Raw genomic sequence first — 26710 nt, 5'->3', positions numbered from 1 at the left:
AGTTGGGGTTGTTCAGCCTGGAGAAGAGAAGGCTTTGGGGAGACCTTAGTGCAGCCTATCAGTACCTCAAGGGGGCTTATAAAAAGATGGCGGCAGACTTTTTAGCAGGGCCTGTTGCGACAGGACAAGGGGGAATGGCTTTAAACTAAAGGGGGGTAGATTTAGACTAGATATAAGGAAGAAATTTTTTTACGCTGAGGGTGGTGAAACACTGGCACAGGTTGCCCAGAGAGGTGGTGGATGCCCCATCCCTGGAAACATCCAAGGTCAGGTTGGAGGGGGCTCTGAGCAACCTGATCTAGTTGAAGATGTCCCTGCTTACTGCAGGGGGGTTGGACTAGATGACCTTTAGAGGTCCCTTCCAACCCAAACTGTTCTATGATTCTGCGGTCACAATTCAGCTGGATCTTTGAAATTAATCATGTGCATAAATACTTTACTGAATAAGGAATGACATAAGATTATACTTAAAATTAAGCACATTTTAAACAGAAGGAATGTATTTTATCTTGTGGATTCAAGCACCTGAGAGGTGCAACGCAGATGTCAATAAAACAACATAGATGTTCAATTTTTAGGGGAGTGTTTATATGTTTAAGTACATTTCTTAAGCAGAACCCAAAAGTTTTGTGGAATTTGGGCTTAAAAATACTATAGTGTGACAATTCCATGGTGGATGCTTAAGTTTTTTGGCTCTGATTTCAGTGATATAAATTTCAGTTACTCTTCCTTTTAATAAAAATACTAACAAGCTTTTTAATCCTTGATGCAATTGGCTGAAAGTCAGGGACTAGAAAATGTAATAGAATACTTTTCACTACGAAAGGGTCAAGCCCTAAATTGCATGTATGTTCTTGGGTGTGCTGTACATACGGGAAGGATCACATTTTTTTTTCTTCCTTAAAGCCAAGAATGTTTCTCACTGCTGAAAACCATATTGTTCTGTAGAAGATCTCTGATGTGCACATGTGGAAAAGAGAGAGTTCTCAATGCTTGCATCCCCTCTCCTAAACACCCAAAAAAGTTGGTTGTTCTTTTTTCAGAAACTTGGTTTGTGTGTTTTGAGTATATGTATGGAAGAGTTTAGGATGGGAATCTTTCATGCACATGTATTTAGATGGTTTTGTCCAGTTTTGATCAATGAATGAAGTACTTTTTTGAAAAGTCTCAACACCTGGATGTACTAGATTACTTTCCTTCTGTGTATCACTTGCCAAAATTAGAAGTAGTTTGAATGTATCCTGGAGCATTAAAAGTAGTGAGGGCTTTCTTGTCTGAGTGTATGCTTCAGAAAATTTTGCTCTGCCATCATCACATGCATCAGTCTTCTTTGAAACAATGAAACACTTTTAGGCTCAGTTTATGCTTTTTCCCCTTGAGTTTAAGGGGCTTATATGTCCCTCAACTTCTTGGCAAATATGTGCAGTTGCTGGCTCAGGTGATAGATTCACACAATGGACGTGGGCCAGGGAGGGTCTAAAATATGAAGTTGGACCTTGGGACTGTTGCTTCCAACAGTGTCACTTCAGAGCACAGGTTTGGTGCAGGAAACATAGGATTGGTTTCTCTTTTTAACCACATCTACTCCATGTGCTAGGTAGCTCCCATTCAGGCTTTGGAGGCTCTCTGAGACTAAAATTTTACTGACAAGTTAAAAGATTGCAAGGCTTTACTTGGGCACTTCTACCACCACTATTGTAGTACTAGTTTTTGAGGCTCTGGATAAAATATAGTAATCTATTGAAGAGTTTCAGAAATAGCTGCTTATGGGGAAACCTTGTACTATATTAAAAGAAGCAGTGCTTAATTCAGTGGCTTGAAACATTTGCTCTAGCACACCCAAAACTGCCTGGAGGGATTTCTACAGCTTCTTTACTTCTACTGGGTTGCCTGGTTGGACTTCTGCTGCAGATCTTCCATGTTTCATGACAGTTTGGGATCCTCTGCTATTTGTGGGATGTACTCCTACTTCCTCTCCTAAATAGCTACCTTCATTTCCCTGTCCCCAGACTAGATGCAGATGGGACAAACGTGTTTTATTCCTGCTTGCTCAGTTCATGCTTCCCGATCTCCTGTATTCATTTTCATTCCTCCCAGGGAAGGATTTTCTGTCCCCAAAGAACATCAACCTTTATTAATGGGCATAGTTTTGGACAATCATATTCATGTCAAGAATAAATACAATAAGATGATTTATTTTGTCTGTACAGTAAAATTGTTTAAATACTAACCATCCATATAGTACCAGTGGTTTATGGAGCTGTAGTGGCTCATAGGTTTAATATAAAAATGTGTTATCCCATAGGCACATTCTCCTTTTTATTTTTCTCAGGTATGAGCAGTAGATCTGTTAAAAGGGGGGAAAATTTAATTCTTTTATTTTACCATAAAGCATCAGAAATATTTAAAAATGCAAGCTATACAGCAATGCTAGTAGAATGTGGTGTCAGAGATTATGTAAGATATGAAAAAGTTTTGGCCCTTGTCATTAAGCTTGATTGTTTCTGTTATTCTGACTATCCAGGTAATGGTGCCTGGGAGACAAAACACTCTTCTGCTTCAGCCTCTGCTGTCTGATACAGAATACAAAGTTACCATCACTCCCATCTATTCTGATGGGGAAGGAGTCAGTGTCTCAGCTCCTGGCAAAACTCGTAAGTACAAACTTTCTGCTTGTCTTTGGCCAGGATATGCATGAAGAAAGGCTTACTCTTTTGGCCTTTTTTCCTTGGCTGTAGTAATATATTTTAGTATAAATGTGGGTTTATTTTGCCTGACTTATATCACTCAAGAGCTTTATATTAATCTCAGTTCATTGATTTATAAACAATGGGTTGCTTCTAATTGACAGATTGTATTTTATATTCAAATACTGTGAGTCTGCAGAAACTTGTTGAGTAATAAAGCTGGTAAGTCCTTGATAGATGGTCCACCAAGGACAAGCCAACTAATGCAGAAAATAAAGTAAACAATGCCTGCTGGGATAGTATCAAACCAACCATTGTACTGTTAGATTTTCTTTTGTGTGAGATCATTACTTCCTAAAGGTCATTAGAAATGCTGCTGAACTTTTTATAAAAGTGATTGCATTATCTCTAGAGTTCTGACCAAGTACCAAAAGATTACTCGGCTGTAGCTTAAGTTCCCTCTTTACTGTATATTGGTAAAAAAATCATCTCATTGTGCACTGCTAGTCATGATAGTATAATTTTATTGAATTTACATAATTTCTGCCTATATTGAAGTGCTATTTCTGCAGACACTTAAGTCACTTGTAAACCATTCCTTTGATTCCATTTGAAAGTGTTAAGTGTTCACAAGAGCAGGATTTATACATTAAAAACTTTAGTGCACTTGGGTTGAAAGAAACTGTATAAATAACAGATAATTATCTCTGAATTGTCTCATGTTTTTAAAAAACTGTAGGGACAAAGTTGGGAATTAATTTGCAAATTCATTGTTTGTGGAACAAATTTCATAATTAATCTTTGGTATAACTTGGTATAACTTTCTTAAATATATCAATATTAATTGACTGGCATAATGCCAAGGAAGAATTTGATTAAAGACTTCAATTCTGGCATTTTTAACTGTAGATCTGAGAGTACTGGCTATCTCACTATTTTCATGTGCATGTCTTGAGTTTTATGCATGTGTTTGCATGAGACAAACTTGTAAAAGCTCAGTTTGGTTTCCTTTTAGTACCCTTATCTGCTCCTAGAAATTTACGTGTCTCAGATGAATGGTACAACAGATTACGTATCAGTTGGGATGCCCCACCATCACCAACAATGGGTTACAGAATTGTCTACAAACCTATCAACAGTGAGTTTTTAAACTGATTTTTTTGGTCATTTGTTTTTGACTGTACAATGTCTTGACATCATCTTTTGCTGAATTTTGTACTTAAATCTAACAGTAGCAGTTACAGCCTTGAAAGTGGTATTATTTAGGTGTCTCAGGTTTTGAAATGAAAGTTTCATAGTCACAGAACGATACAGGTTGGAAGGGATCTCTGGAGATCATCTGGTCCAACTCCCTGATCAAAACAGGGCCAGCTTGGAACAGGTTTCCCTGGACCTTGTCCAGTCATGTTTGTAATATCTCCAAGGATGGATATTTCAAAACCTCTCTAAGCATCTCTTGCAGTTTTTTACTACCCTCACTGTGAAACTGTTTTTCCTAGTATCTAATCAAAATTTCCTATGTTGCAAATTTTGTCTATTATCTCTTACCATCTTCCTGTTGGCCTCAGAAGAGATTCTGTCTCCATCTTCTCTACCCCTTCCCATTAGTTAGGTGTAGGCAGCAGTAAGATTCCCCCTTAGACTTCCCATCTTAAGGCTGATCAAACCCAACTCTTTCAGTCTGTCCTTTTATGTCATTTTACCATGACTCTTTCTATTTATTTCAGAGGCTACCTTTGCTCTTTTCCTGTACGTCTCTTCTGAGTTCTCCTGTCCTTCATCTTCCTTCCCCTTACAATGCAAACCAAGCTTTAGTTTCCTTGACTTTTACTCCCACCCTACACCTCTCAAAAAAACTTGCCATTTTATGCTGTCAGTGCTGCATCCCTTGCCCACCTGCACGTTGCAGCTAGACGAGGCACCCATTCTCCTTCAAATTTCTTTAGAAAAACACGGTCCTCTATTGAGAGTGAAACACAAATGTGTGACCGTTAAGGGACTAAAATACTGTCCAAAGACAATACTGTTGCCTGGTTTCTGAAATATATCCAGAACAGCTAAGAGAGGTGACAAGGGAGCTGTTTGCAGTTCCGAATTGGGAAAGTCTTATTCTTTTCTATTTTCATTATCATTTTTGCACAGTGTTAAATGATGCTGTTGTATAAGAACCCCTTAGGGACTGTTTTGCTGGCTGGCATCTGCTGTCCCCCCCGTTGGTCCTGGCACAGCATCAAACTGAGGAGATCTTTGGCTGCCTATTTAGGGCAGTAGTAAGTCACTGAAGCAGAACAAAAGAATCTTAACAGATGCCAGTGTCTAGCCCTGCCCTAATGAATCCCACTGCTGAATTTCCCAAGTGTTTTGTGGCTTCTGTCCATGCAAGGACTGAGCAGAGTGTCTTTGGTTTTGTGTATGGTAAAAAAAAAAAAGGCAAAAAAAAGAAGCAGTCACTTTAGGAGCACATGTAATTTTGGATATGTCTTAAGATTTGTTTTAACTACCTGCTAATTCAATGGATGAGCAAATGATTTTCTAATCTATTTCATTTTTTGCAGTCCCTGGTCCTGCGTTGGAGACCTTTGTAGGGGATGATATCAATACCATTCTCATTCTAAATCTCTTCAGTGGAACAGAGTATAGTGTTAAAGTATTTGCTTCATACTCAACAGGCTTCAGTGATGCCCTAACAGGCGTAGCCAAAACCTGTAAGAATGATTTCATGCTCTTCAGATCTCTACAGGCTGTTTTTTGCTATAACTATGGTTTTGTGCAGCTCCCTGAATATATTTTCACATGGAAGACTTTCTCAGTTGTGTGCAAATTGTTTTCCTGAAATGAAAGTCTCTTTTTTTTATCATAGTATATCAGGCTTTAAAATAATCTGCTGGATGTTAGCAAGACAGGGGTCATAAAGCAGATGTTGTTATTTATCAGCCAAATGTATTTGCATAGTAGTAGATATAAATCTCCTTAATGGAAAGTCTATTTAGTCTTTTTTTTTTTTCTAGCTCCATATATATAACCTGATTCAGTCTTTATATATCTAAGCCTCAATTTTAAATTAGATCTTGAAAGAAAGATTGCTGTTATAACGATATTTTTATACTTATTTGTAGTAACTGAATTTTTAGCAGTGTTCATTATTTAGTCTTAACTACATTGACTTACGTTCCAAACTTCTGGTCTAAAGATTCACTTTTTTTTTTTCTTTCCTGTTATGGATTTTCTTGACATCATTTTTTTTTTAAGTAGCTTTTGAAATTATTTGTTAGAAATGAATTGACACAAGTGTTTCACTATAATTCTTTTGCCATTTTGTCTTGTATGTCTTATTAGAGGAGTAAATCTAATTTTTTTGGTATTTAATTTTCAGTGTACCTGGGTGTGACCAATTTGGATTCCTATCAAGTCCGCATGACTAGCCTCTGTGCTCAGTGGCAGCTTCACAGACATGCCACTGCATACAGGGTAGTTATAGAATCGCTTGTGGGTAAGTTGCTAAATCATTGGGTATGGACCTACAGTCTAACCCAGCAAATTGAATTGCATAAGTTAAGAAATTGTATGCAGTCGGACCTGTAGACTGGCTTCTGAAATACTGGAAATGGTAGATAGAAGAAAGCTGTGTACACACTGAAAGTTTCAGGACTAGAAGTAGCATTCCTGTCTTTTTATATCAAACAGATGTTAATTACTTGTCCTTTTTATGGAAGGGATTTTTATCTATCAGTAGAAGATAGGTGATTACCTGAGCTTTTCACTGGTGTGAGGGACAGAAGATGGATAAAGGATGAACTGAATACATCTAAGGTTATAAATAGACCATCAGTGATAGCTCTGTAGGATCAGGATGGACATGGGAGGAGGGCAGAAGGGTAGGGAAAGCTCTGACTGAATCCAGACCATGCTCACAGGGCCGGAACAGTGTCCAGTTTTGTCCTCATTCCGTTGATCATTAATTATAGCTTGTAGTAATGTTACTTATCTGGAGAAACATGAGCTATTTTTATGTGGCAACACACGGTGTCTTGATGCTTTTAGCACTGACTGTGTAGAAGGTGAGTTACAGCCTCTTCCGTCTCACTGATTCTCAGGTGTAGCCAGAAGAGGTTATGGAGAAGTCACTATTTGTGCAGACTGACTCTTATCTTCAGTAGACATCAGTGATCTTTTGAATGGTGACAAATTAGAAGCTTGGATAACTTGAGAGAAGTGTAGTTAACATTTAATGGGATCTATCAAAAGTATCATGAAAAATAATACTAATTTGGTTGCAAAAAAAATGACCTTTCTGTGGAATGGCAAATGGACGGTGATACGGTTTATTTGAAGGCCTGGAATACAGACAAGCTGTTCAGAAAGCAGAGATCTTGGCTGGCATAAGACAGCACAGATTTCCTTCTCATCTGGGAGCTAGCCAACATTCTGCTTTCATCATATAGAACTGCCAGAATTGTTTTAACTGAGCCAGAAGAGCCTAAATGTGAGCAGAATGAGCTAAAGTATGAACAATTGCTTCTTATTAACATTTATCATGAAGAGTTTTGGTTGTCAGATTGGTTGTGTGTCACATTCAGGCAGTGATCAATTATTTTTATACTAATGTAACACCTCCTGATAAGCATCAGGTGTTTTTTCCTTGGCAGTGAATGACTGGCATTTTTTGTATATACTCTGTAAAATGTGACATCAGTTGCTTGTATTTCACTTCTTTCTGCTACAGATTATGAATTGTGCTGAAGGTTTTCTTACTGTTATTATAATATGCCTTATGCTATTTCCAGTACCCAGGCTTTTTCCATTGTCAAAATGTTTTCCAATTCAGAATTTAGCAGAATTAATTTCAGAACGCTGTAAATACTATTACTTAACCAACTTGTTAAGTGGTTACTAAGGGAAGCTGGAATACAATATCTAGTTCGGTCTCTTTTGCAATTACTAAGCACATCACGGACTCTGAGAACCGGAGGCATAGACAAAGGATGTGGTAGAATTACATAACGCAACAATTCCTCATTAGACTCTGATAATTTAGGACCAGATCCAAAGCCCATTGATGACAGTGTTAGTGTTTTTTATTAACTTCAGTGCATAGGGTGAAATTAATCTTTTTTCCTGCAGATGTCTGACACATCCCTCAGCTCCTACTTAATATGAGAAATGAAATGTTACAGAGACCTGTGTAGAGATGAATTTCCAGAAATAAGGCAGCATGTAGTTTATTAATTTATGTCAACCACTTGCCCTTCATCTCCTGTCATGTCCCCTTCTTATCTCAGACTTAAATTACATTATTCAATAAAACAGTAAAGAAAAGTATGTTTTAATGGTTTCTTTTATAATTCCAGATGGGAAAAAGCAAGAGGTAAATCTTGGTGGAGGGACACCTAGACATTGTTTCTTTGAGCTGATGCCTGGAACTGAATATAAAATCAGTGTTCATACACAGCTTCAGGAGATAGAGGGCCCTGCTGTAAGCATCATGGAGACAACATGTGAGTAAAATAGATCAGAGATCAGCCAGCAGTGATAATGCTTGATTGCTTCTCGTGTTTTGCCCTTTGCCCACATATGTGCTATTCCTACGCAGTTTCCTTTAGCTGAGTTTTGCATTTTTCAACTACATTGTGACTCCTCCACAGAGGTGCAGGATTCTTACACCAATGCTGTGTATTACTTGTGAAGGCACATTCATCAACTGTATGGGACTTCTTAATGAGAATGAAACAGGGAGGATGGTTTAGCTTTCTTCATAAAAAGTCCCACTAGGGGATACTCTGAAAACCTGTGACTTTGTTAAAAAAAAAAAATCCAGAAAAATGATGCAAACAGAGAAACTTTTGTATCCTGCAGCTCATTATTTAGTGAAATTTCACCAGTGTCTGAGTAATTTGTAGTTAGATGGGACTTTGATACCCAACCTACTTAGGTATTTTAAAACAAACAAACAAACCAACCTTTTTATCATTATTCTCAAACACAAGACAGGCAAAAAAACCCCTCACAGCTATTTATGAAGGCAAGATCCGCCTCTCATGAGTTCAAAATACTGCAAAACAAAATACAGGATGAACAGTGTGAATATTTTAACATTATCTTTTTTTCTTTGAGCCCATTTTCAATCTCAGTGATACCCTTCTTTTCACACTATATTACTAGACACCACAATACTGTTACCCTTCTCTCGGTAGATAATGTTTATAATTTTCCTTTTCAAATGAACGCTCCTACACTTATGGTTTCACATAGGAAAAACTTGCACAGGTGCATGACTCCACTTCTTAGTTGTCCAGGGCTCATTCTCAGAGCAATGAGGAACAAGCCAAGTTTCTTCTGCTTTTTGGAGGAATTCCTTTTTTTGTGCTCTGCAGTTCAGGGAGTTAGGAGACATAAGGAAGAACACACCTTGGCCTACATGTCCATTTGAGAAAGATGGTTTGTGATACAGACAAATTATTGTATCACGTCAGAAGACGACACTCTTCAAGGTGACCTGTACCTCTCTGGTGCTTAGAGAGCAGCCTTTCAAGTCACCTTACTGCAGCTCTGACCCTTTCTAAATGGAAGCTCCTGTTCTGTCTGTGGCCATGGAGGTCCTGGGCATTAGTTTCTTGTAGGTGTTTCAGAGTCTTGGCTCTTTCTCTTGTTGAAGCCAATGGGAAAACCCACATCAGTTGCAGTGGGAGTCAACTTCGATGTGGACCTGAGGCTCGTAATGAATCCTGTTTGCACTAATCTTTCTCAAAGATAGGTGCCTTTTCTGAAGTTGTATCTAACTCTATCCATTGTCTGTAAACATAACTTATATGTTATAGCAAATAACAAGTACAGTCTTACTTGAAGGAATGCTGTTCTGTCACCTGTGGCTTCTTACACTAATTGCATTGAAAAAAATTGGAAAAAATGACCTTGAACGAAAGCGGCAGCTTTTTCTAAGATATGGTTGTGGAAGTCAATACATGTGCATGTTATCTCTGAGAATTCAGCCAAGACTGTATTGAAAGGCACAAAATAGAGCTCTTGCATTCAGCAAAGCTGTCAATCAGTGATCGTGTATTCAGCGAGGTTTCTGGGAGGTTGTCATTCCGAAGCTTATTTTCAGGAGAAGGATGAGAGAGAGTAACCAGTTTTCAGAAACTCTGTATAGTAACCTTAGTAGAAGTTGCTGCATGCAACAAAGCCACAGTCCTGTAGAGTTGTGGTCGGAACTGCATTTCTAGCTGGAAACATAACAAGGTTTTCCACCGAATTCAGGAAAATCTTGATAAGGACAGGCTGTGATCTGCTCTGAGTGTAGGCACTGGCTTGTTTTGCACTGTATCTTTGTATTTTGGATTGCAGGACTAAAATCTTCTTCCTTCCAGGGTCGGTAGAGACCTACTTTCTGTGACTAAGGACTAGTTGTGGTCAGAAAGGAAAAGGACACTGACCTTTTACAAAATGAATTATGGATACTAGGTCAAGAATGGGGCTGCCACATGTTTTACTACACTGGGGAAACCTAAAAAGGGGGCAGTAGTTCAGTTGTATCACTGTATCATTCGCACTGAAGTGCAGCCATTAATTGCTCTGCAATAGTACTATCCTTTTTCAGGTGGTCAGTAGAGGAGGACATTACATGCACACGCTCACCTACATTTCTCTCCAGTTGCATAACTAGTTGATTAGAGATAATGAATTTTAAATGTGGAGAAGAGTAGAAAATGCTGTGTTTAATACAGATAAAATATATTGGGCTTTTAAACATTTGTTAATATTCCTTTCTTTTATTCTCCAGTACCATTTCCAACTCAACCACCAACAACACCTTCAACACCACCTCCACCACCTACAATCCCTCCTGCGAAAGAGGGTAAGTGCTGCATGTGTGGGTTTCTAATAATTTTAAGGTGTTGATGAAATGTTTTTCTGCTTCTGACACTCTTTTAGATCTGTGGGGATCAGATTTCAAAATGCATTTGCTATGACGACACTGTTAAAGCAGCTGGCTTAAATTTAATGAGCCAAAAATCTGACATCATTATTGTATTGTTGACATTTGCAGAAAGGAGGGTTAATGTGTTAGATTTTCTTTTTCCAGAACTCCTAAACAATACATATTTTACAAGTGAAGCAGATATCCTAGGGTAATTAAACTTCTAAAACAGAATGTTTTTTAAAAATATATCTACTTTAGGTAATAAGGAAAGTATTGGCCATGTTCAATCTCTTCTCTCTTTAAATGTAGACTTCCTTCTATTTATCATTTGAACATGTAGTGTTTTGTAGAGAGTCTCATAAATATTACTGTGAGGGGAGCATTCTTGTTGGAGACTGAGGGTCACATCTGTCAGCTTGAAGTTGGTGGACCAAACTGACATACAGTAATAGAGAAATTAATCCATAAGTATAGAAAAAAAATACCTTGTGTGTGTCTTTTACAACTGCATAGCAGCAGATGTTTTTTTTTTAATCCAAGGAGTAATCAGTAGAAAACTAGAAATACAGGTATGTATCTTCCTGTCCCATTCTCTGAATTTAGATGAACATTTTTCTTCAAGATGAAATATGTTGAAAAAATAAATTTGCTTTGAGACTGTTTGTTTCTGACCCCAAGCAATAGACTTGGATTCTGTAGAGCATTGAAGGCTCCCAGTTCCCATGAAAGCGTGAGCAACTCGTGTGGGCAGGTGTACAGCTCTGCAGGCCATTTTACATAGGAACATGCTGGAATAAGATAAGATGGAGGAAACCTGCATTGCTCCTAAATAGTGCAGTTAAGGGAGTGAGCATTAGGCACTACAGAGCTTAGGGTAACTTTTTGGATGGACTAGTTTCCCACTGGGAACCTCCACAGTTGAGATTCTCTCATCTTGCTTACTGTGTCATGCTAGGAGTCCGGGGTTGTATAAGTTCATGTGTGGCTTTACTTAACAACCTAAATAGAAATGGTTAGCCTGATTTTAAAGAACTGTTATGGCCTTGAAGTGTATTCTGTGATAGGATCTGTCAGTGCAGACCATTCGCCTCTTGCAGAGCTCAGCTGGTTCTACACCTGCACTGAAGTCAATGCCAGCAGGTCTGTTTGCTGAAGCATTATTAACTAACATTAAACAAGAGCTTTTCATGACAGTTACATTTTCTTAAATGATTTATGAGATTTCATGAGGAGTTGAGGCATTGCCCTAATTCCAAAATACTTGCTTTTCTTTCTCAGTGTGCAAAGCAGCCAAAGCTGACCTAGCGTTCCTGGTGGATGGGTCATGGAGCATTGGAGATGACAATTTCAATAAAATAATTAGCTTTCTCTATAGCACTGTTGGAGCTTTGGATAAGATTGGTCCTGATGGAACTCAGGTAATCTACGTGTAGAGAGACGGAGGGCGCATGCACTTAACAGGGTATTTTAGACTGGCACCAGAAGTGAAATTAATCAAAAAGTAATTGACATAATGTCACAGTTCTTTTGAAAAAATAAACTGCTTTAGGACAGCATTTTTTTTTCAATATCTTCTTTTATACACACCATATGGTGAAATTCATGATATGAATTTTGCTAGCATGAAGGCTAAGTATCATTTCAGTCTCCTCTAAATCATTCTAATGTGATTTAAGTTGTGTTACTGTTTTTGGTATTGGTAGTCACTGTGGTGTTTATTCCTAAATAAGCTAAAAATGGCATTGATAAGGAAAATTAAAAGTTCATTTATTTAAAATCACATGCTTTACAGAGTCTACAGGGCTTGAAATAAAATACAGTATTTACAGTGATTGTCCTATTTATGTATTTGTTTAGAGAGATGCTTGAATCTGCTCCAGAATAGATTATTGGCGAATACAATACTTTTTGTATTTGTTACCTGTATAATACGCAGTTTGGGATAGCATTCAAAATCATAAAAATGATTTTTAACTTGTTCAAACACTGAAGAATGCTCAATTTTTACTATTTCTTGCTATACAGCTATTTTTCCAGAATATAGTCCATGGTGCTTCAGAAACTTAGGCACAAGCTTAAGCATGTGAATAGCTCCTTTTAAACAAGGGACACCACTTATAAAATATGAAGTTTAATATAAGTTTTGTGATTTGTAGGGGTTTAATGTATAGTATTGAAATACAGGATCTGGACTAATGTAGCATCATATTTGGGAGAGGCAATATTTTAGAATATGTTCTTGCATCTTTCTATTACTTGCTTCAGTATTGTTCCCTAACTTACTCGTGTGCAGTTATTCATTTGTGGAGACTGAATAAAGTCCCTGCAGTTCTGTGTATGAGTAACTGCACATGTGTGAGCAGCTGTAACTAGGATTTTGCTTTTGGGCTCGATTGGGAGTGCTTTTGCCAAAGTGGGTATTACTTTTCTCATCCTGTTTGCTCCAAAATGAAACCAGAAAGTGTTAGGTGGTTGCCAAGGCTGCAGAGAGTAAAATTAAACTTTATTTAGTGAAAGCTTCTTAAAGAGAAAAAAATTCTGGCTTCAATTTAAGGATAAAGTAAAGTTACAAGATAAATCCTTGTTTTAAACACACTGGTTCACTTACTTTTTGCTTATACACTGTGTGGTGCTTTAGTAATGAACACATCTTCTGTGTGCACAGGTGGCAATAATTCAGTTCAGTGATGATCCCAGGACAGAATTTAAATTGAATGCATACAAAACAAAAGAGACTCTTCTTGAAGCTATTCAGCAAATAGCCTACAAAGGAGGAAATACAAAAACAGGTGAGAAAGGTCATGATTATGATGCAGATTTTCTCCCTGCTACTCTCTGTGCAGTATTTTTCCCATTTGCTAAGTGGTTTAATATATCAGTGCAAAACCAGTGAGAACACAGTATCTCCACACTGGAGGTGAAAGGTTGGGCTTTGAAGTTAGAAAGTCTTCGTAATCTGCAGTTTACACCCTTCACCCCCTACTTCTGGGCATTCATCCCTCTGACCAACAGTGATGTCAAGGATCAGGGAGGAAGGGAGAGAGGCAGCTAGGCAGAAGTGAATGACTTTGGGGATTGTGGAAGGTGGAATGGGGAGTAATATGAAATCAGCTTGGCAAGTGGAAAAGCCGGGGGGGAGAGAAAGGTGGGAGGGAGCTTGCAGAGCATGTAGAAAACAGTAGACAGAGTGGAGGGTCTGTTTGGTTATAAGCCAGGACAGTTAAGCCTCAGTGGTATGATTAAGGCTGGGCTGGGGGAAGATGTCTGTTGACTGAATGTAGTTACATTTTAATTAATCCCTTAAGATAGCCCTCTGATGTGAAGAAATTAAAGATGAGTGCTGAAAGGGTTAAAATCTGTTTTAGTTGGAAACCATATGTTTTATTATTCTCAGACTGCACAGAAATTTCTTGCAGCTGTTGCATTGCATCCAATCTCAGCAGTATCAAAATAACACGTTTTCCATTTACTCAAGAAAATACTACAATGACACTTTCAGTTGTTACCTAGACTGTGCCCTACAATCCAGTAAGGGAAGATTTTGTTATCTCTAAGCTGCACAGAATACCCTTTCCCACACATGTCATGTTCTTGATCTCCATCTTCTGGATTGAAAAATGGATGGCTGAAGCCATCAAATTTTCAAAGGTTAGGGTCAAAATTAAACTTTTCTAAATCTCTATTTTAATACCTACAGAATGCACTAATTTACAGACTACTCAGGACCCAACAGATTTCTCTTTTTATTGATGTCTAACATATGACATGAGAAGCCAGTAGAAATTGGATTTATGTCACAGTGAAAGTTTGTTGTCAATTTTTTCTGTTTCAGGCAAAGCCATTAAACATGCAAGAGAAGTCTTGTTTACTGGAGAGGCAGGCATGAGAAGGGGCATTCCGAAGGTTTTGGTTGTCATTACTGATGGGCGATCACAGGACGATGTGAACAAAGTCTCCAGGGAAATGCAACTTGATGGTAAAATGTGTAGTTTTAAGAACTATTCACATTTTCCTTTTTCTCATTAATTATAACTACATAAGTGTGGGCATGAGATAAGGATAACTTTTGCTCCAGGAAGATTTCCAAGTTTAAAGGAAACAGACAGCAATTGCTGAGAAACTTAGAATATCACTAGTATATGGTTAGATTCTGGATTTTTTTTTTTGTGATTAATGCTGCTATTTTTCATTTTGGCAGCAGTGCTAAAATCATCTAGTAGTCAATGGAATTGCTCCCATGGCAAAGAATTTAGGGGACATGATCCTGAGAATCTGGACTGTCATCTATGAAGTAGAGCTTTAAGCAGCCACGCAGTATTGTGAGATTAAGTATAAGAACTGGGTTAGTTGTTGTAGGAATGTCTGATACTGAGATTTGTATCAAAACCCAAAGGGCACAGTGTGCCACATGGAACAAAACTAAAGGATGGAAGAAAGCAGCTATCATCCTTTTAATGTGAGGTGATCTAAGAAGAAATTACATTTGTGCTTTTTTATTTACCTTTAGACTTTGGCAGCTACGAAGTTATCAGTGTATATTACTGATTCCTGAAACCCAATGCAATCGTTGAGCTTGGCTGCCTGCTTGTATTATTGCTAGATGCTGAGTGCAGTGCCCTCATAAATAAAGTCGCATCACAAAATAGTAGAGCGCACATAACTTGTTTTAAGTAGCAATCAAGAAAACTCCGTATTTGTGAATAAATTGGAGTCTATGTCTAAGCTGAACAAAAAATGTTCAACTGTCAGGTCAGTCTTGTAGTTGCCTTATTAACTATTAGACTGGCAACGACCAGAGACGGCATATGATGGGGGTTCAGTTGCTGACTGGGATGTGTCACCTTGGACAAATGACTTCCTCTCTCCCATTTCCTTTTGTGCATGCTGTATGTTTAGGCTGCAGATAGGTTGGAGCAGGTACTGACTTGCAACTATGATAGAGACTGGCATGAAGAGGTGCTGATCTTGGATGAGACATGAAGATATTGTTATAATATATTAAGTCAAAGTTTTGTTATGCTAAAAGCTCTGCAGAAGGTGATGAATGCCCCTGGGCCTCATTCAAACTTAAAGACAATATTGCTTGACTGGAGTAAATTTGGGACTGAGCCATGCAGGAACAGTATGTCCATTAACAGTATTCAGCCTGATGTAGACAGGTTTTTTCTTTATCATTTATGGAAAGGAAAATGTTGAAAGACTTTTGGCTAGTTTGCTGCTCCTAAAACATATAAGATACAATTTCCATTTCATTTAAATCTTTGAAGTCAGGCTCAAATTTTGAAATATATTCATGCAAAATATATAGAACAGATTCAACCAATGCAGTTAAGTTGCTGATGAAATGAGAATGCATTTATTTCAGTGTTCACTCATGAGGCAGCAGTTCCTTGAAAACTCTGATTAATATATGGCACAGAACAAAATCTGTAAAAGACCTACAGGAAATTAATTTCTGTGCTTTGTATTTATGATATACTTGATACACGGATATTTTTGTGTGTATTACAGTATAGCATTAAATTAGAAAAGCATTTGAACATATGCTAAAAATTTATACTACTGAGTAGTCTTATATGTCTTCAAGAAAACACTTAAGCATTAACTTTTATTAACTGATTAAGCATAAATAGCCAAAAGAAATATCTCACAGACAATGTATTACCTTTCTTTTAGATTACATGCATGAATTTTCTTGTGTTATAGGATAATAATAAAATTTCCACCATTGTATTTAATCAGGAAAGGAGCCAGTGCAAATACAGTTGTGTTCATATTGTATTTCCACTCTCTAAATGAATGACTCACAAGAGTGTTCTTTTATGTTTTACAGGTTTCAGCTTTTTTGCTATTGGAGTAGCTGATGCTGACTATTCCGAGTTAGTTAATATTGGCAGCAAACCCAGTGAAAGACACGTCTTCTTTGTGGATGACTTTGATGCCTTTACAAAGATTGAAGATGAGCTTATCACTTTTGTTTGTGAAACTGCATCAGCAAGTTAGCTGTTTTGACTTATACTGGCTTCTAATATAATAAGTGCTAAATACTGGGGGCTTTGTAACTATTATTTTTCTATTAAGAGGTATTCTTGATCTTTTTAACATAATTTACTGCAGATATTATAACTCTGATACTAATTCCATAAAAGATTAAGGAACTTAAGGTGGTGTGACTTCAAAAATAATTAATGGTTGTTTGCTATAAATCCAGAATACATCCACTGGTTGTCAAGAAGTTATTTCAGATTTGAAACATTGTTAATGGTTCAGAATTTAGTCATAAAAAGTTAATTATAATTTATTTTCTAGGCTACTTTAACCATCTGTAAGAGTAGAGTTAGCTACATTCATTATTACTCAAATCGCATGGTTAATTTATTAATGGAGAGCTAATCATGAATGTTTGTGTTATCAGAGAAAGTAGAAGAGTTGTAGCCTAAGGAAAAGCATAAAACACGCCCAAACTCTTTGAAATCTGTGAAAATGCCACACTTCAGACTCTTTATGAAAATGAAGGGAAAGACATTCTGGAACAACACCTAATGGTTAGAGGTGAATAATATACATGCTTTTAGGTGTGTGCCCTCAATATGTTTCCTTACATATGAGCCAGGAAGTAGGCAGTGTATAGCTGATGTTAATAATTTGTGATTGTAAGGAGTCCTTGTGCATAGGACTGTGAATTATCATGGGACTGTGAGTTGTCAGAGCTGGTGAACACAAATATGTTGCTTGTGTCCCATCAATTCTTTGGTTTTGACCATAAACTCTACTTTAAACGGTAGGGAGGACTTTGAACATTAGGAATACTCAACAGTGGCATTTATTGGTCACTTGTGCTTGCCTTCTAAAAGTGATCTCCGAATATGAGTATCCTGGGGTGCCATATTTGACATCCTGCATCTAGGCTTATTGATTTCCTAGGGCACTTTTCCTGGAAGAGATTAGTGTGCTTTCTTCCCTGTTAGAAGAAAAATATAAAACAGATTTACAGCTATTTAAGATGGGTTCACACATCTTAAGGACTGCGTGCAATTCTGGTCTCTGTTGCTCGTGAAAGCTATTGTGGAGTTTGAAAAGGTACAGAGAATGCCAGCTAAAGCAATGGATCTTGAGCTGGAGTTAGGCTGGAGCTCACAAATAGAGAACTAGGGAGCACTTGGTTAAAACCCAGTGTAAGACATACATTTTTATGCAGCAGACAGTGAATTTGTTGCCACAAGAGGTTGTGGAGGCAGGTTCATAGAAGGATTAGACAAATTCATGGACAACAGATCCATAAAAGGATATTATATGGAACACACAGGGATGTACCCTTTAACGTCTTTGCTACAACCCTTGTGGATCCTAAGGAGCATCAACTATATGGAGTAGAAAGTGGCCAGACTTGCATGCCCTTCCTAAACAGCATCTCCTTTTGCTGCTGTTGGGGATAGAGTACTGGGCTGAATGGATCATTGTTCTGACCCAGTGGGACATTTCTTGTATCCTTAAATATATCTTTTCTTCTTTTCCAGCCTGCCCATTGGTAGTTAAAGATGGCAACAATTTTGCAGGTACAATATTTTTGTGTTCATTTTTGTTCCTGATTTATAGAATCAGTTTCATTACCTGATTTTCACAATATTAGGCAATAAATTCCCCTTTATGCCAACAGCTGTTCAACAGATAGTGATATGAAACTCGTTGATGCAACTGGCTTTGTCTTTTTTTTTTCCTCTAATGCGGTATTAATTTCAACTAATAGGATGTATATTTTGATGCCTTCCAGGATTTAAAATGATGGAAATGTTTGGTTTGGTTGAAAAGGAGTTTTCAGCTTTGGAAGGGGTTTCAATGGAACCTGGTACATTTAATGTTTACCCATGTTACAGACTGCACAAGGATGCCCTGGTATCCCAGCCTACCAAGTATGTATTAACATATAAATATTCATAAAACCCATGAAGGTAATTGTCCAGTGCAGGCAATTATTCATTTCAGGGACCAGTATTTTCACATCAGAAGAGCAGAGACGCTAGTGTATATCTACATTATACTAATGAATAAGAAGAGTGTTTGGTGTCCTGAGTCCTCAATCAGTTTCATTCAAAAACAGCAGTTGCAGGTAGAAGTAGGTAAGCTAACTGGCTATTTTGGGTTTCCCACATAAGCCAGTTTCAGGCTTATGCCAGTTTAGCACCAAGCAATTTTGTACAGGCGTACGTCTGGGCAGATTCCACTATGTAGTACTTTGTGAAAGGTGCCTCTGGAAAGCAGGTTGAAGTCTCATAGAGTGCAGAATGTCCTTGAAGTCTGAGTCAGAGTGCAAACCTGCTTTAGGTGTGTCCTCAGTCCCTTTCTGCATCAGTCTGTGTCCATTCATTGATTACAAAGGAAGATTATCTGCTTATGCTGAAATGAGTCTGTGTGAACACCATCTAGTACCTTCCTGGGAGGCAGGACATAGTTCAGTCATGAGGACTGTGTCCTGGGAGAGATATGGAGGTGATGAAGAAACCTCCCATCGAACTTTTATAGTCATTCCTCAGAGAGGAAGTGATGGAAACTCTCCATTTCTTCTATGAGCAGTGTGTATGTTGTGTTTGGTTCCTCACAGTCCAGTCCCCCACTTTGTATTAAGTGGCTCCAGAGAAAAGCAGTGACCCTGCTGGATTAAACATGGGAAGAGGTAACAAAGTATTCTTTAGCTGAGACAAATAAGAAAGAAAAACAGTGGGAAATTACTTTTAAGATTTATATTAGATGTCATCTTAGTCTTTTTGTGTGATTATCCTGTTGTGTCCCAGTTGGAGCTATACTTCTTGGAGCTGTTTCACATTCTCCATGTTTAGTTTTCTACTGGGTCTAGTTGGACTGGAATTTCCAGGGAATAGCATTTCTCACTTCTTTTTCCCTTTCTGCTTCTTTCAAATTGGATCTGCTGCATTTATATGCTCTTCTCTAGCTGCCACCCCAGCCCAATCTTACTGCTTCATTAGGCTTTCACTCCCTTTCATGGTTCAGAGAATACCTTTCTCTTGGTGATCTACAGGTACGTCTGCATACAAGTACAAGTACCACTTGTTTTTGTCATGTCATCTGTGCACTGAATGTCATTAATGTTATTCTCCTTTTTGAGCTCCGTATCCCCAAACCTTGTGTTTCCCCCACCCTGCTTATTGAATTTTCTTTCACTTCTGCTTTGTACAATGGGTGTACTGTAAGGCTTTGTTCTTATACCTATTGAGTTCCCTCTCTCTTTTCTCTATAGGAAATGTGCAGTGTAACATCATGTTTCATCATCTACAGTCACTGTGCAGAATATGTTGATTATATATCACATTTAACTTCTTTTCCAGCATGATTCATATCTATACATCTTATATGTGCCAGAAACATTTTAGAAGGAATGGATCATATCTGGGGAAAAGAAATTGATTAAATAACCTCTTCAGGCCTCTTTCAGACCCCTTTACTATGATTTTAAGGAATCAGACTAATTAACTTTTTCAAAATACAGTCAGTCATTTCAGACACTTGTCCAAATGTCCCACTTTGGGATTTGACAATGAAAGGTTAAATTAAATTGAAAGTACTAAATAGCAAATTTTAGGAAATGGCATAAAATAACATACTTCTTTTATATCATAAAATTCCTCTCTCTTCTGCAAAAATTCTAGGAGAACAGATTGTATTTCTGTATGTGTGATCTGTTTTGACTTCACTTTCTTATATATTGGCTTTGAAATGTATAAACTACATTCCCTATAATTTATAAAGCTTCCTGTAACAGTCTCTGTCACTCCTAATTTTAATCCATTAGTGATGGTTTAATGACAAAGGACATGTCTATTGAGATTGGTCTTCCAAGCAGCTTCTATTTTCATTGTCTGTTAAACCAGACAATAGCAAAGGTCTTGCGAGTGGCTACTGTTTTTTTAAAAGCTTTTAATATAACTAATTTCAGCTTTACTTCAAACTGACCTCTGATTTGATCTTCAAATTAAAAAAAAAAAAATTAAGGGCAATTTTGTAAATTTCAAGGGAAAAGATAACTTCTTTTTTCATAAGTATTCTTTTGATAGTTATCAAGTTGAGTAGATTTTGCAACCACTTATTCATATCGCTTCTCAGTCTTGATTTCCAAAGAAATATACAGAGTAATAGAAAGTGTGTTAAGTGAACATCTGGTGAGTAAATCACCAGATTTAATGTTTGTTTCAGTTTAAAAGACATTATTTCTCTTACAGGTATTTGCATCCTGAAGGTCTCCCTTCTGATTACACCATTACGTTTCTCTTTCGTATACTCCCCGACACACCTCAGGAGCCATTTGCTCTTTGGGAGATTTTAAATGAAGAATATGAACCACTGGTTGGAGTTATTTTAGATAGTATGTATTTTGTATTTTACCAGTGACTTTTTCTTTAACTGTAGGAATGATTCATTCTGTGTCTAGATTTATTATTGCCAATGTTTTAATCTGCTGCCAGAACAACTACCTGAATCTGGAAGGTGACAGTCTCTAATGGATATTTTTTAGATTTAATTTAACTGAGTTTAATTTGGAGTTAGAGTCAAATATTGAGTACACTGCTCTAAACTGGGAGCAATGATATTGAAATCCAAAGAGATATACTAGATGTAAATTGATGTAAGGGAGCTACTCATTTGCTTTTAAAATTTCCACTGGTCTGAATCTGGTTCTAATAGAATCTATCTTGATATATGCCAGTGGTACTGTCAGTACAGTATGCGTAGAGGCAATGCAGTCTAGTGGATTAGCAGGCTTAGAGCTAGAGACATGAACTCTTGATGACTCTTCATTTCTACTTGATTTGACTTCCACAACTGTAAAACAGGGATTATATTTTAGAAGGTTTCCATATTTACTGTTGAAAGGACATAGATACTATGATAGCTGTTCTTTATAGCTGCCAATTTTTAAAAAGATATATTAGTACTTATCTTTCTATTTCTCCTAGAATTCTTTAGATATGTCACCTTGAAATAGGTGGGAATTAGGCATTTAGCTAGCTTGAGGACCCATGCCTCCTTTTCTTGTCCAAGTCCCACAGAGAACGAGTGGGAGAGTAGGATCAGATAGACATGGGTGAGGTACACTCCCAACTATTGGCCCATCCTTCCTGTCAAACCAGGAAAGAATATTTCTCTGAGATAACTTGTTACTTCCAGGTCAGTATATCACTTAAGAATGTGTTTTACTAACACTTGATCTGACATCTTTGGTCGTCTTTGTTAAACACAAAATTGACCCTTTCAAATAATATATCAGGCCCTTTCTTCCTCTAACACAGAGCCCTTATTTTTATTCTCACACAGATGGTGGTAAAACTCTGACTTTCTTTAACTATGACTACAAAGGAGATTTTCAAACTGTGACTTTTGAAGGTCCTGAAATAAGGAAGATATTTTATGGGAGTTTTCATAAGGTTAGTAATGGTAATAGGAAAAAAAAGCACTCTGAATAAAGGTTTGGGAGTTTTTCATGTTTTGAAATCTTCTTTCATGTGGTCAACTGCTGCCAAGAGAAATGTATTTTGCTTATTCAGAATCATCTACCAAACTGTCGTAAGTCTCTTTGCAATATTGAATTAACATTAAACAAAACATAGTTTTTGTGATGAAGCTGATGTGATCAATTTTCATCTCATGCTTTGTGCCTGTATTTTAGAGTTGATTAAAAATACTTGCCTTGAAAAGTAATTTAGAAATACATTGGCTTTTCCTTTTAAGGTTTGGATTGGAAATGTCATTCAAAATGAAAATAAAAAGTCCAGCAAAAAAAAATTATCCTTCTTTTGACCAGAGTTGTTATTTTTAAACATATTTTAAGGGCTATGCCATGTCGAACTTTTCTTGGCTGTTAGAGAACTTGTAACATTCTTTCCGAAAGCAGATGAAGTAGTGCTAGGATTGTAGCACATATTTGTTGTGGAAGGTGCTTTTGTTATTTGCTTTTATTCCTGATGTTTGTGTCTTTCCTGAACAAAAAAAGGAGACTGTGGATTGAGGGATAGTATTTACAGAGCTTAACTTTTCTGTACTTCCTTTTTAATCAATGGAGCAAGAAAGGGAAGGTAGGTCAGAGCTGGGATCTAATTCTGACTCTTTTAAGTTGTGCTTTGGAGGAATATATAAGGCTTTAGCAAATTCTCCTCTTAAGTATTTTTCTGCATTTTGAATTATGATCCTTGCTATACGTCTGTTTGAAAGGCACAGGAGACCAAATTCATGCCAGCTTTTCAGTTATTTAGTTCCAGCTGAGCCCATAGCAAAGCAGCTACAGGACTTCTGGTGTTCTTCCCTACACCTTGGGCTCTGAACTCCATATAGTGTACTGGTATAGAGCAGATATTGCGTTTCTACCAGCTCTTCATCGGGTCTCCCCCCAAAAAAATTGTTCTTTCCTTTGCTTAACTTAGAGTTTGCTCATGACAGGACAATTGTGGCTACGATTGTCCTCTCTGTTGGGAATGTCTTTGCTGTATCAGCAATGGATAACAGAGTGTGAGTCAAGGCAGAAGGAAGTAACTCTGTTGCTGTGCTCTGCTTTTCTGTACTGCTTTTGATGTTTTTTCAGTGTAAAAACTTCACTATGAAAAGTTTTGCTGTGTAGTTAATGTATAATTTACAGGCTAAATTTTACTGCTTAGTTTTGGCTTTTGCAAGTGGCTATAAAGGATGTATTGGTGAAATCCAGTGCTATATAGCAGGATCATACAAGGCCCAGGAATTATTACTGACCACATAAATCAAGAGTTCTTTGGGATCTGGGTGGTATATGAACATTGTATGGATCTTTTGTCAGGGACAAATTATTTTCTTACTGAATAAATTATGTAAGGTGCCAATTTGTGTGCAGATGTTCCATAAGCAGAAAAATAAGCTAAATCCATTAAACAGGTTAGAATCATAGAATAATTCAGGTTGGCATGCACCTCTAGAGGTCATCTAGATTATTTGCTATGGATTATTCTCTGAGTTTCACTAGCAAACATGGAGTTAGGAGCTCATTTCAAAAAATGCCTTCCTTTTCCCAGGAAATGTATATATCCTATGTGCTCCTTTGTACGTTAAAGCATCTTTTCTTTTGCTTAGTTGCATGTTGTTATCAGCAAGACTACGGCCAAAATAATTATTGACTGCAAGCAGGTGAGCGAGAAGACCATTAATGCAGCAGGGAATATTAGTTCTGATGGCATAGAAGTGCTGGGGAGAATGGTCAGATCCAGAGGACCAAGAGACAACTCTGCGCCAGTGAGTAGAACAAGAACAATTCTTTAAACCACTTAAAATATACTAAAAACAAGTGTTTGGAATCTTTGCAGTTAGTTTTAAGTTGAAGCAGAGTGAACTCATATTTGAAACAGTAAAGTTCAAGCATTTCAGAAATTCTGCAAAAGCCTGCAATAGTCAACTTGGGCGAAATCTATTTTTGATTATTTTAATAAACGAAATCACTAGATCATCATTGTTCAAATGTTATTCTCAAACACGTATGTGAACACAGTTGATACATTCAGATATGACTTGTGTTCCAAACTTCATTACATAGAGTAATACAATGTATAACTCCTTTGCCTGGAATCATTTAAACTTTGTTTTGAGTGATGATTATTCCCCATGTCTCTTATTCACTCTTACTCTATGTTTACCCTAAGCTCACTGTCTGTTCAACAAATAATTGAACTGGTTTGACACAGGCAGCCCCCGAAAGCTCCTGTCCTAGTATATCTAGTTCTTTTAGAATATAAAATATTTTAAATGTGAAAGATCTTCCCCAAGATTAAGAACTCTTTCATTCCTCTGAAATTATTCTCCTAGAAGCAGTAACTGATCATTCTGTTTGCACAGCAACCTATGGGAGTCTTTCCATTTTGCTTCAGATGTCATTAAGAAGGTTTGTTTGGGTTTTTCAGGTAGATTTAGTTGTTGAAGAAGAATCGACAATCTGACGATCTTAAGAAGGCTTCTTTGCCGTGCAGTACTGTTTGCTAAATTTTTTGAACTTTCTTGACCTTAGAATGAGGTTAGAAAATGTGAACTTTGAACTCAAGGCTTGATTTGAATAGGAATGAGGTTTCAGAAATGTATTTACTTGCTACTATATGGAAATATTCTTGTTTAGTAAAAAATAAGCCCTCAGAATATATCTCTGTGTACAAAAAAGAGCCTTTAGGCCTCAAAACTTATGGGTAATAATTACACGAAGACTGTAAAGACAATTACACAGAGAAACCTTTGTAGTTACATTTCAATAGAAACAGAAAAAGGCAAACTTAGGAAATCTTGGAATTAGAGAAGGCTTTGTAAAGAAGTGGAAAGAATTGGTGTCTTTTGTTAGAACCCAGGAATCTGTAAGTCAGACTGCCCACTCACTGAAAAATTCGGTTTTGTTCAAATGAACTGTAAAACTGACGTAAGCCTACAAATGTGTAGCTGAAGATGAAAATTCTTTACTCCATGGTACTGTTTAGTGGCCTTTAAGTATTACCACATATACCAAATTACAAGCAGGTCAAGAAAGCACCCAAATATTCTTTAAAGTCTCCATTCTGCACATTTTATTCATATTGAGTAGAACTTGTGTGATTAGTCACATTTAAGGCATGATTGAGTTGGTTTCCTCTACTCCAAAAATTAGAGGACATCAAAGGAAGCTAGTAGGAGGCAGGATAGAGGTTCTTCTCACAACAGGTAGTAGATCAGTGCAGCTGCTTGCCATAGAATTTTGTGGGTGCTAAATATTTATATAGATTGTAGGGAAGCCATGGACAAATGAATGAAAGGGAAATATTGGTTGTTAACAAATCTGGGGCAGGAAATCCCTGATCTGAAAGTCATTGGAAGCTAGTAGACTGTAAGGTAGAAGTATGACTTACACCCTTATGCTTCATGAGATATCACTTATGCCACTGTTGGAAATAGAATTCTGGGATTTAGTCCATTCCAGTATCTTCACAGTTTTAAGAGATTCATGAAGGCATGCATACAACAAAAATTCCTTTTTTTTAAAACATTTTGAAAATTGTTTTGAATTGATATGAAAATTGGGGTTTGATAGTTCTGAAAAGTTATTTTTTCATCAGCTGTATGAAATGCTTTAATCTTAGTTTTAGAGATGCTTATTACATAAAATAAAAACAGGCAGGCAGTTATTTTGGAATAAAATTGTGGATGTTTTGTTCTGACTGTATTCACATGGTACAGTTTAACATTGTCTGAATGTTTTTTGTGTATTTTTTTTTTTATAAATGAATCCAATACAATCACCTGAATTTTGCAAAAGATTTCAATTTTGAAGGAATATAATTGTATCAGAGTTTTTTTTTTTTCCCATCAATGCATACGGTGTGCAACAGTTCAATAAACAGGCAGAAATAGAGATAGACAGGACAAAAAGGGGATTAGGCTAAAGGTACCTAGCCCTTTTAACATCCCTTAACAGTGAGGCGTCTCTGGATTAGGCACTCCAGCCAGCTAGGGCAATGAAACCTGACCGTGACATGCAGCAAGTAATGTTCTTTATTCCTTCAATGGGATTTAATGAAAAGTCTAGCTTTAAAACATTGTTTATTTACAATTCACAAACCTTCTCTCTATTGATGTTTCCTTTTCTTTTAAATTTAACTTGTTTACCTCCGTGTATATGTACTGTTAAAAAAAGTAATGTGTGATGTGGTCTGCTCTTGAGAAATCTTTGCAGAACTGTAGCCTGATCAGATGAGGATGGGCAGACTTTTCTGTCTTACTGGTTCTGTTTGCAGGACTGGATATTTAGAAAGCAAAATCACTATGAATACAGAGAATTATGAATAAATGTTTAACAGTAGCAAAGAAAGCTTTGTTTAGTTATTTAGCTTGAATCAGAGCAACCCACATAATATTTTAAAATGAGAATACTGAGTCATTCAACATTTGGATGGTGAATACAGCAATTCAGGGAATATCTATTTGCTCTTTATTTTACACCAATATGCTTTATCACTATGGATCTCTAGATTGTCTAATCCAGAGAAAATGAATATATATACATACCTATGTAGAACTGCATAAATTTAGCCAATACTGTCTACCTTGCATTGTTCAGGATAACAGA

General features: G+C 37.0%; 1 protein-coding gene across 4 annotated transcripts in view; it reads left to right on the top strand.

Moving 5' to 3' along the window:
* Positions 1 to 26710, top strand: part of COL14A1 (collagen type XIV alpha 1 chain) — a 127412-nt gene that overhangs the window by 63735 nt on the left and 36967 nt on the right. For 3 of the 4 annotated variants that reach the window (XM_076329171.1, XM_076329172.1, XM_076329173.1), the window contains 15 exons: positions 2525 to 2654; positions 3703 to 3825; positions 5243 to 5392; positions 6061 to 6177; positions 8036 to 8182; positions 10465 to 10539; positions 11884 to 12023; positions 13271 to 13394; positions 14438 to 14581; positions 16439 to 16603; positions 18123 to 18161; positions 18377 to 18515; positions 20838 to 20980; positions 21931 to 22040; positions 23710 to 23868. In XM_076329171.1, coding sequence (XP_076185286.1) covers positions 2525 to 2654; positions 3703 to 3825; positions 5243 to 5392; positions 6061 to 6177; positions 8036 to 8182; positions 10465 to 10539; positions 11884 to 12023; positions 13271 to 13394; positions 14438 to 14581; positions 16439 to 16603; positions 18123 to 18161; positions 18377 to 18515; positions 20838 to 20980; positions 21931 to 22040; positions 23710 to 23868 — 1905 coding nt within the window. Of the gene's footprint in view, positions 1 to 2524; positions 2655 to 3702; positions 3826 to 5242; positions 5393 to 6060; positions 6178 to 8035; positions 8183 to 10464; positions 10540 to 11883; positions 12024 to 13270; positions 13395 to 14437; positions 14582 to 16438; positions 16604 to 17020; positions 17081 to 18122; positions 18162 to 18376; positions 18516 to 20837; positions 20981 to 21930; positions 22041 to 23709; positions 23869 to 26710 lie in introns of those variants that run through there. The other variant, XM_076329174.1, reaches the window with a different exon arrangement.

Source organism: Aptenodytes patagonicus, chromosome 2 (genome assembly GCF_965638725.1).
Source record: "Aptenodytes patagonicus chromosome 2, bAptPat1.pri.cur, whole genome shotgun sequence".
In the NCBI taxonomy this organism is placed as follows: domain Eukaryota; kingdom Metazoa; phylum Chordata; class Aves; order Sphenisciformes; family Spheniscidae; genus Aptenodytes; species Aptenodytes patagonicus.
This window is presented reverse-complemented; position numbering and strand designations above follow the sequence as displayed.